This window comes from Capsicum annuum, chromosome 7, assembly GCF_002878395.1.
Source record: "Capsicum annuum cultivar UCD-10X-F1 chromosome 7, UCD10Xv1.1, whole genome shotgun sequence".
NCBI classification, from domain to species: domain Eukaryota; kingdom Viridiplantae; phylum Streptophyta; class Magnoliopsida; order Solanales; family Solanaceae; genus Capsicum; species Capsicum annuum.
Window position 1 is genome coordinate 220,553,763 of NC_061117.1, and position 10,778 is coordinate 220,564,540.

General features: G+C 31.8%; 2 protein-coding genes across 2 annotated transcripts; one reads left to right on the forward strand and one right to left on the reverse strand.

The window, feature by feature from the left end:
* Nucleotides 1-1,047: 1,047 nt before the first annotated feature.
* Nucleotides 1,048-4,223, forward strand: LOC107877396 (protein CUP-SHAPED COTYLEDON 2-like). Its single transcript, XM_016724046.2, has 3 exons — nt 1,048-1,291; nt 1,864-2,147; nt 3,425-4,223. Exons 1-3 carry the CDS (start codon nt 1,108-1,110, stop codon nt 3,941-3,943), a joined length of 987 nt encoding a protein of 328 aa, XP_016579532.1. The 5' UTR covers nt 1,048-1,107; the 3' UTR covers nt 3,944-4,223.
* A 4,953-nt stretch (nt 4,224-9,176) lies between these two features.
* LOC124885912 (secreted RxLR effector protein 161-like) lies at nt 9,177-9,758 on the reverse strand. The gene has a single exon (XM_047394175.1). The coding sequence runs from the start codon at nt 9,756-9,758 to the stop codon at nt 9,177-9,179; it is 582 nt and encodes a 193-aa protein (XP_047250131.1).
* Between the last annotated feature and the right edge of the window lie 1,020 nt (nt 9,759-10,778).

Sequence of the window (10,778 nt, forward strand, 5' to 3'; positions counted from 1 at the left end):
TCTTTAAACCAATCACAACATTTTATTTCAAAATTTGAAACAAAATTTAAGAACAAATGGCTACCTCATTTTATACATCGACAATCTCTAAATATTTAATCAATTAAATCCAATAAAATGTAGTTGCAAGTAATTTCATTAACAATCTATAATAATAATCTTTAGAAAATGTTATTTCTTTAGTTTGATTTTGCTTGTCATATTTTCAAAGTCACATATTTATAGTATTATTTATTATTTTGTTCTAGTATATATAACAATTAGAACAACGTATTTAGTATATTCTCATTAAGTGGGGTTTGACAAGAATAAGATATATACAGTCCATACCACAAATAAAAGAAATCAGACACCTAAAGAGTAATACTATGAACAATATATTTAAAAATCACAAACATCACGAAAATACCACAAATAAAAAATTACAAGACACAGGCATAACACTGTGACTACAGACACAGCTATAAACAAAACATTCCTTCTCACTAACAACGACGTACTCCTACCCACTACCCCTATATCTAAATTTGCCTCCTCTACAACATATTCTCTAGAGTCGTGTTCTCCTCACATGAGTTTTCGCTTCATTAAATTTTTTTTAATTTTAAAATATTAAATTAATCTAATTCAATTCAATTACAATATTTAATTAAATTGTTACACTATCCAATTTCTTTTCTAAAAAATACACCAAACAAAAGTTAAAAACTTTTTTTTTTTCCAAATAAATACATCATCCTCCTTCCCTACCCCTACCCTACCCATACTCGTGTGGTTAGTAGTTGTCACACAACTCACAAGCTCTACAACCCTACTCAATATGTCCATCTCTTTCTCTCTCTAGGCTTATCGATATCATAATAAGAGCCATATAGCTTTAGCCTAGCATAGTACACTACACAAAAATAAAACAGAACCAAGACTGTCCAGTTGCACAGATTTTTTCCTTTTCCCCCCACCCCCACCATCCCACCCACCCCACCCCACCCCCATGAACCAAATGTACACCATCTCTCCTATAATATAACCCCCCTCCCAATTCCACACCTTTGTCAACTTCACTATTTCCATATTGTCTTCCATTTTCTTTGTGTATTAAAAAACTTGATGGAGAACTATCAAATGCATTTTGATTGTGGTGATCCACATTTGCCTCCTGGTTTTCGATTTCACCCTACTGATGAAGAGCTTATTACTTACTATTTGCTGAAGAAAGTTTTGGATTCCAACTTTACTGCTCGTGCTATTGCTGAAGTTGATCTCAATAAATGTGAACCTTGGGAACTTCCTGGTATATATAGTTCTTCAAATATTTTATGAAATTAAAGAGTTCATTGAGAATTTATGAAACTTTTTTTCGACTGAAATTATTGTTTTGAACATCAATTAGTACATGTTTTTTTTTTTTTTTTTTCATTTCTGACTTTAACTACTAAACTCCTTTCATACGTTGAAATACTTTTTTTCAACTTCAACTACGAAAATCTTTTTTTTTTTAAACCCAATTTCAACACCTAAACTCTATCATGATATACCAATCTTTACACGTTTATAAATGACTTTTTTCAACTTCTTATGATTACAAAATTTAAATTATTTTTTCTGACTTCAACCTCTTATAAACCCATCCATGTTCCTTTTTTTTCAATATTTAAGTACTCTTTCTCTACTTGAATTACTAAACCCCTCTCATTTTTCTACGCTTTAACTACTAAATTCAGATTAAACACGTCTTCAACATCCAAATGCATCTTTTTTTTTTCTTTTAAATTTTAAATAGTCATTTACAACATCAACTAAATTACTTCAACTCCTCTTTTATTTTTTTTCATAATTATCCTCTTTTTTGTAATATCTTTTTAGGGAAAGCCAAGATGGGAGAAAAAGAGTGGTACTTTTTCAGCCTACGTGATAGGAAATACCCAACAGGTCTGAGGACCAACAGAGCTACTGAGGCTGGTTACTGGAAAGCTACTGGAAAAGATAGGGAAATTTTCAGCTCAAAGACTTGTGCACTTGTTGGTATGAAGAAAACCCTAGTTTTCTATAGAGGTAGAGCTCCAAAAGGAGAGAAAAGTAATTGGGTTATGCATGAATATCGTCTTGATGGCAAATTTGCCTATCACTATATCTCCAGAAGTTCTAAGGTACTGCTTCAAAATTTACACAATTGTGTGTCTTTCTTTTTTAAAAAATAAATGTTATGGTTCCTTCACATACATCAACATATTTGGTGTAATTTCACAAAGTAAGAGTAGGAAGGTAGGATCTACGGAGTTGCGGCGAAGTTAGAAAATTTGTTATGGTTGTTAAAAAGATTTTTAATGAAAACGTGTAAGTTTTTTTTTTTTTTTTTACTTTGTATATGTTTGTATAATTATTTACATGCGTAGAATTTTTTGATTAAGTGTGTTTAACTGGCCTTCCTTCACTACATACGACTACGCCACTTGTATTCAGGCGTTACATCTACCATTTGTTATTTTGGCTTAAAAGAAAAATATTTATTAGGAAAATTAGAAGCAAATTAGCAAGAAACAAAAATATTTATGATTAGAAACTACGTAAATTAATTTGTCGGTGCATTTGTTGAAAGCATACAAATACATTGTGTCTTTTGATGAAATACACCGATTCAAATTATGTTATTTTGTTTTTGTATAATGTTATGTTACTAGTTATACTTTTTGATTGGATTAAAGAGAGATATACTGGAGATATTCTGTGCAGAAATATCATTGATATCACTGCTAGAGCCAGAGATATTGAAGCAGAAAGTTTTGTGAAACTTCGTTTTCAATGTCTCAATTGCTTATGATTAAGAAGGATATATACATGGTTCGAGAAAACAAAAAAGAAATAAGGGCAGAAGAATTTGCCTTTATTATGATCAAAGCAATTATACTTTTCAGAATATTATACTGTCATGTTGATAGCGATTTAATATTATCACTTCTGCTTACTTTAATAGCCTTGTAAAGTAAGCATGTTGAAGTGCTTACGTAAAATTAGTCCCTTCTATTTTGACTTTAAATTTTGACATAAAGTTGAATCATATTTCCCTTGTGTGGCTATAGTGGATATGTCATTATATGTATATATTCTTTACTTTTCAACGTAGATTCAAACCTTTCTCTAATAATTCTAAGTCATATTCAAGTCACGGCCTGGTCCCGAACTTCACTTGTGAGATTATAGATATGTTATTTTTTGGTGCTTAACGTTTGGTAGATTTCAAACATTTGATTCTAAGGTAAATTTTGAAGCCAGCCTAAACCATCCCCAACTTCACTTGTGGGATTATACCGTACTAGTTATGTTATTGCTACGTTCTAATCTAGTATTCATAAAGTTGAAATCTTGGCTTTTATCTCTGCGTGATTCGTTACTTCACATTTTGATGTTTTAATTTGTTTTACTACAGGATGAGTGGGTGATCTCGAGGGTTTTTCAAAAGAGTGCTACTGCTATTACTGGTACAGCCACTTCAAATGGTGGCAAAAAAAGGCCAAGTTCAAGCATCAACAACATGTACCAGGAAGTAAGTTCACCCTCCTCCGTCTCTCACCTCCCTCCGCTCCTCGATTCATCTCCCTACAGCACCACTGCCACTTCCTCATCAGTCGTCATCAGTGCTCGCGATCATAGCTTCAAAAAGGAGCACGTGTCCTGTTTCTCCACAACAGCAACAAACAGTGCTACTATCGACCCGCATTCTGTCTTTGACATTTCCAACACCTTGCATGCACTTCCTTTCACTCACTATGGACGGAACTCGACTTTCCCTAGCTTAACATCTCTTCACGAGAACCTCCAGCTTCCGTTGTTCTCCGGTGGAGCCTCCGCCATGCACGGAGGGTTTTCGAATTCCATTGGTAATTGGTCAGTACCAGAGACTCAGAAAGTGGAGCAGTCTGAACTCGACTGTATGTGGACTTACTGAATGTGCATGTTTAATCCAAGTGTTTTGTTTATTTTAATCAGTACTTTTTATCGATCGGATAGTGAAAATATCAAATTATCGTTTTAAGCAAAATTTTAGTTCATCGGATTATCGTTTTAATCAGTTTGTAAGTGTGTGAATGTTTTTGATAAAGTTGTGTGTTTTGGTTCTGTAAGGGGAATGTACTCTGTGTGTGTGTGTGTGGCAGCTTTAGTAGTATTGTCATTTTGTTGTAAACGTTCGGCGTAATTTAATGCAAGTTAAGTAGCATTATTTATTGTCTTTTCGTACTCTTTTACATTTTATGGCTCAGAATTTTCAGACTATCATTGTGAAGAGATGATTATGAATTTCTTGGATTTAACTTTACCTTTTTGCTGAGTGTTATAATTATTATTTTGTCAATGAGTTCCTTTGAGCTGGGGGTCTATCGTCTATCAGATATAGCTTTTTTGCTTTTTCGAGGTAGCAGTGTATAATCTGCGTACATTTTTAATCATGTTTTAAAATATTCTAAAAAGTGAACTAATTTTTCCAGAAAATGAACGGGTAAAGCAAACATATACTAGGTAGTTACTAATTATAAACTTTGTAGTCATGTTTTTACTTCCAAAATTTAGTTGGATCTTAGAAGATGATTTTTTGTAGTTCCTTTGAAATAATTTTTTGAAAATTGAGGTTGCATTATATTTTTTTTTTTTAAAATAAAGAATAAAGTAATGCTCAATGCTGTGATTTCACAAGTAAGGTGGGACGATATGGTGTATGCAAATCTAACATACGCCAAATAAAAATATTATTATTTTGGAAAGACTTCTCTTATCCAAGTTGACAATTCATGATTTAGGAAACTTTTTTCAAAAACTCGTAAATTAGGTAGAGGTTTGACTATGAAAACTAAAATTTGTGGTTAGAGTTAAGTTGTGTTTGATCATATCTTTTTTGAATTTTTTTTTAACAATTGAAAAAACTTTTTTAAATATAATTTTATGCCTCAACTTTTACAAACTATCAAAATTACCCAACTAAATTTACCTATTAACGAAAAAAAAAGAACACAATTAGCCATTTTTATAAAAATAATTACATATACATTAATAGCCATTTTCTCATATTCTAAAATTTTAAATATGGATGTTATATTAACAGATCACTGCTTCCTATTTTTTAGGTAACAAATATTATCTTTCAAAAAAATTTATTTTTTAGGAATTTATTTTCTTTATTTTTCATTCCTAAAAAATAGGAAATGATGAGTTGTTATTAAATTTTAGGGTGCCGCTTATTTATTTCTTTAATGTTCTTATATATGAAAGATTTTACTGTGTGTGAATAAATTATTTCAATGTAAAACATACTTTGTATATTTATGGTATATTATATCATATACCATAAATATATAAATATGTTTAGTATGTTTCTTTATACTTTGTGTATTTATATATGTGTGTATATGGTATATACATGGCATAAATTTCATATATAACATATTTTGTATATTTATGTTATAAATATGCTTAGTATGTTTCTTAATATTTTGTATATTTATATATGTATGTATATAGTATATACATGGTATAAACTTTATATATAACATGTTTTGTATATTTCCGTTATAAATATAATAATTTATATATTTATGGGTATAAATATAATACTTTATATATTTATGGATATAAATATAAATTAACAGTAAAATAATGTCTTAATTAAGGGAGAAAATTAAATAAGGGAGAAAAACAATGATGAGAGAGAAAGAGATATATATTAATTAGGATAACATTAAGTTTGAAATTATAATTATCTTATTCTTTAAAACTATTATATACGTAATATTGAAAAAGTAATGTTATAAGGAGAGTTTTATGTAAAAATTTAAAAGATTGGGATTATATGTAATAATAATAGAGTTGAAATTAGAGTTGAAAAATTGTGAAAAACACCAAAAACCTGTTTTTCTTTTTCAGAAAAAATTTTCAGAATTATTTTCTGAATTTTCATGGTCAAACACCACAATTTCCAACTCTAAAAATGTTTTTCGAAAAAAAGGGAAAAAAACCCTAAATTTTCGATGAGTCATCTTCGAATATACTCTTTTTAAATGCATCATGACATAAGTAACTTGAACTATACACTTGATATAACTACCATCATATATTTAATAACTTTCTTTCGTCCCCATAAGTGTTATCTTGAAATTAACGTACCCATTCAAATTGATCGTGTTCATTCTGATATTCAATGAAGAAGACATTCTCATTCTCATTATATTTGTTATTATAATTATAATACTTTGCATATTGAAATGGATGATATATGGTGGTAGTTTTATATATGGGGATGTTGCTGATTGAATTTTCTGTACTACGAGTTTGGATCCACGTGGAATATTGTCGGTGTTTTAGAATAAGACAAATTAAATTAAATACAACTTCCATTTCTCTCTATAACCTATTTACGTTATTACATATTTTTGTGGCTTGCATAACGTATGGTGTTTTTACGTACGAAAACTCTGCCAGTGACGTGTGGTGAAGTTCTTCATCAAATCCATAATACCTTTGGGGTAATTTGGTTCGCTGAATTGGATGAGATATGTAAGAATATTTCTTGAAATTATATTATATCATTATCACTCTTATATGTGATAATAATCTCATTATTTCAATGTAATAGTGAGATTTAACAGTTTCAAAATTAATTATACCTTATCTTAAATATGAAATGAAGTAAATGCTAAACTTTTTTTCGAGATTATTTTTCTGTATCAAACGACCCCTACTTTTTAAGATCAAAGTGCGTGTTCAATATTACTCGTTCATCTTTCCGAAAAATAACCCAAAGAAAAAGATGTACTCTGTGGATGCATTCACTGTTACTTTTATGTAATTATGTTCGATATATGATCATGATGGTTCTTTTTTGCTAGTTGACTTTTTCTCCCTATATATATATTGTGATAATCGACGACTAGAAATTAAATGAGTTTGATCTTTTACAACTTGTTGGTATAATATGCATTGTTTTCTTTAGAATATTGGTATTATTGAATATTGTTGTGTTGCTTTTCATTACTACTCTATAATTTTTGGATAAATTGAATTATTTTCGTTATTTTACTATGCCACGTCTCAACAATTTGAAAAATAGTAAGTAGGACACGAATAAAGTTGTTATTTAAAAAAGATAAAATGACCTTCTGAACACCTGTACTATGTCAATTTTATAAGTTGGACACTTCTACTTACATGTTTGTTATCTGGACCCTTGAACCCATCAAAAAGCAACATTTTGCATTCTTTGACCGTTGACCTTGCCTATGTGGCAAGGTCATGCTGATTAGGACAAAGAGAGTGTAGTCACTCGCCTGGGTGCGAGTGGGGGTCAATTTTTGACCAATTTTACATTAAAATAATTTAAAAAAATATTAAAATTTAAAAAATAAAATAAAAGGGCTCCTTTTTTTTCGTCCATCTTTTTAAATTTAAAAATATTTTTAAAAATTTAAAAATAATTTAAAATATTTTTAAAATTTTTAAAAACTAAAAAAGGGTCATTTTTTCCTCCATCTTTTTTAATTTAAAAATATTTTTAAAAATTTTAAAAAAATAAAAATATATTTTTCCCTCCCCACCCTCACACCCCACCTAGCCCCGTCCCACCCCACCCCCCGCTTCCCCACCTCAACCCAACACCCGTCCAGCCTTTTCCCACCCTCACCCCAACCCGTCCCCACCCCCCACACCCTACCCAACCCCATCCCACCCCACCCCACCCCACCCCCAGCCTCTCCATCCTACCCAGCCCCGTCCCTACCCCCTCACACCTCACCAGCCCCATCCAGCCCCTCTCCACCCTACCCCCACCCCCCATACCCCTCCCAGCCCAGTCCCGTCCCCACCCCAACCCAGCCCCTTCCACACCCCACCCCAACACTCTTCCAGCCCCCCCTCCCTCCCACACACGTTCACTTTTTATTTTTTATTTTAATTTTTCCTCTCAATTCAATTCTTTTCATTTTTTTAATTAAAATTTAAATTTGAAATCTTTTTATTTTTTTGTGGATTAAAATTTAAATTTAAATTGAAAGTGAGTGATAGTGAATATTGAAAAAAATTAGTGAATTTCGCTTGAAAATTAAACTTTTTGTGAATTTGTTAAAAATAAAAAATTTATTATGTTTGTATATATGAATTTGTAGTTAAAAATTTAAATTAGTTGGAGAAGAATTTTAATTATTTGGAATGGATTTGATGTTTAATTTGTGAGAAAAAAAATAAAAAAATGATTATTCAAATTTTTCTACAATTTATAAATTTTTCTTATTTAATTAAATTAATTTTAATATTTAATTTGTTATGTAGCATTTTAAAAATGACTTGAAATTTAATGTAATATTTTTTTTAAATGACATGGCAGTTGACGTGGCAGCTGACGTGGGGGAGAGTGTGTTACACTCACCAAAAAAGGGTTTAAAATGTTGATTTTTAGTGAGTTCAGGGATCCAGATGACAAACATATAAGTAGAAGTGTCCAACTTACAAAACTGACATAGTACAGGGTCCATAAGGTCATTAAATCCTAAATACATTTTTTAAATAATAAGTAAGGCTAAGATGAGAATAATATAAGGTAGCAACTAACAAGTAACAATGTAATTATACTAAATCAGTAGAACGTCACATAAAACAACATTAATTTTACATAACAACAAATTTAACGATCACAACGAATATGTAATTTAAAGTAACAATACATTACGATACAAAAGAGTGACTAATTAAACACTTCTATCAAATATTATTATGAGTTATTGTTGTGAAATAGGATGAAAACACGATTCTCTAATTTCCTCCTTTATATACATGAGTTAATCCCACTAATCTGTACAGCTGTCAACCACTAAAAAATAACCAACTCATTAAAGGACCCAATTAGTTATAACTAACTTTAACTACACTGTTAGGCAACTAATAACTAACAAATCACGTTATATCTCCTTTCTCATTACTCCCCCTCAAGCTGGAAGGTCTAAAGACATTTAGCATGCCAAGATTGGAAACCAAATATTCATGTTGTGGTCTAAACAACCCTTTCGGCATGATGTCTGCTTGTTGTTCTTGCATCTTAAAGTGTTGTGGCTTGATAAGTCCCTTTTGTATCTTCTCTCTGATAAAATGACAACTATCTCTATATGTTTTGTTCTCTTATGGTACACCGGGTTTGCTGCAATTTACAATGCAGCTTTACTGTCAGAAAAAAGAGTCACAGGCAACTCTAACTCTTCCCCTAGTTCCTTGTACAAAGCAATAATCCACACTAGTTCTGAAACTGTAGAGGCCATGCTCCTATATTCTGATTCTGCCGAACTTCTAGAAATTGTTGTCTGCTTCTTTGACCTCCATAATATCAAGGAATCTCCATGTTTAATCAAGAACCCTATTACTGACCTCCTTGTATTCGGACATGCTACCCAATCTGCATCATAGAATGCCACTAGCTTGTTCTCTTTTCTGCTACTCATCAGAATTTCCATAGCAGGTTTCCTTTTTATGTATCTTACAACTTTGAGTGTTGCTTCCATATGAGTTCTTTTGGGATGTTGCAGGAATTGACTTAATGTTTGAACTGCAAAGCCAATGTCTGGTCTAGTCAAAGTCAAATACAACAATCTTCCGATCAATCTTTGATAAGAACTCTTATCTAATAATTCTATACCATCTTTAAGTCCAATTGCTTGATCAACCTCTGTAGTGGTTAGTTTCAAATTGCAGTCTAATGGTGTCCAAGATGGTTTTGCTCCGGTTAGTCCCATTTCTTCTATCAATTCTAAAATGTATTTTCTTTGATTTATCAATATCCCTTTAGATGATCTGCTAAACTCTATTCCCAGGAAATATCTCAGTATTCCAAGATCTTTAATCTTGAATTTAGCATGTACAGATTGTTTGGTCTGTTAATCAGCTTCAAATTATTACCAGCCACCAACATATCATCTACATATACTAGAATTACCACCACAAGTTCATGTTGTCGTTTGATGAACAAGGAATGATCCAAACTACTTTGCACAAAACCATATTCTATCAGTGCATCAGTAAGTTTGACATTTCATTGTCTGCTGGCTTGTTTAAGCCCGTATAAGGACTTTACTAGCTTGCATACTATGCCTGAATACTCCCCTTGGCTAGTAAGACCCTCAGGCAAAGACATGTAGACTTTCTCATACGGATCACCCTGAAGAAACACATTGTAGACATCTAATTGATGAATATGCCAATCAGAAGCTGCCGCAATAGAAAGAACACTCCTCACTGTCACCATCTTAACCACCGAAGAAATTGTATCATGGTAATCAAGACCAGCTTTTTGATTATATCCCTTGGCAACTAATCTGACTTTGTATCTTTCAACCTCCCCATTGGATTTAAACTTCACCTTGTAAACCCATTTGCATCCAATAGAAGTCTTACCATGTGGAAAAGGAACTAAAATCCAGGTCTTATTTGCTTCAAGTGCTTGAATTTCTTCCTGCATAACTGTGATCCATTTAGGATCTGAGCAAGCAATTTGGTACGATTAAGGTTCAGCAACACAAGAGAAAACCACTAAGTAAGATTGATAATGAGAAGACAATCCATCATGACTTAAAGAGTGAGAAAGAGAATAGGAAAAGGATTCTGCAGCATGATTAGTAACAAAATCAGTCACCCAAGTTGGCTTCTCCTTGCACCTGGTGAAGTGTCGAGAAGGGAAAGGTTGAGTAATAGGTGGTACTACTGGAATGACTGCATCAACAAGAGCAGTAGACAACTCAACAGTGGAGTCAGAATCA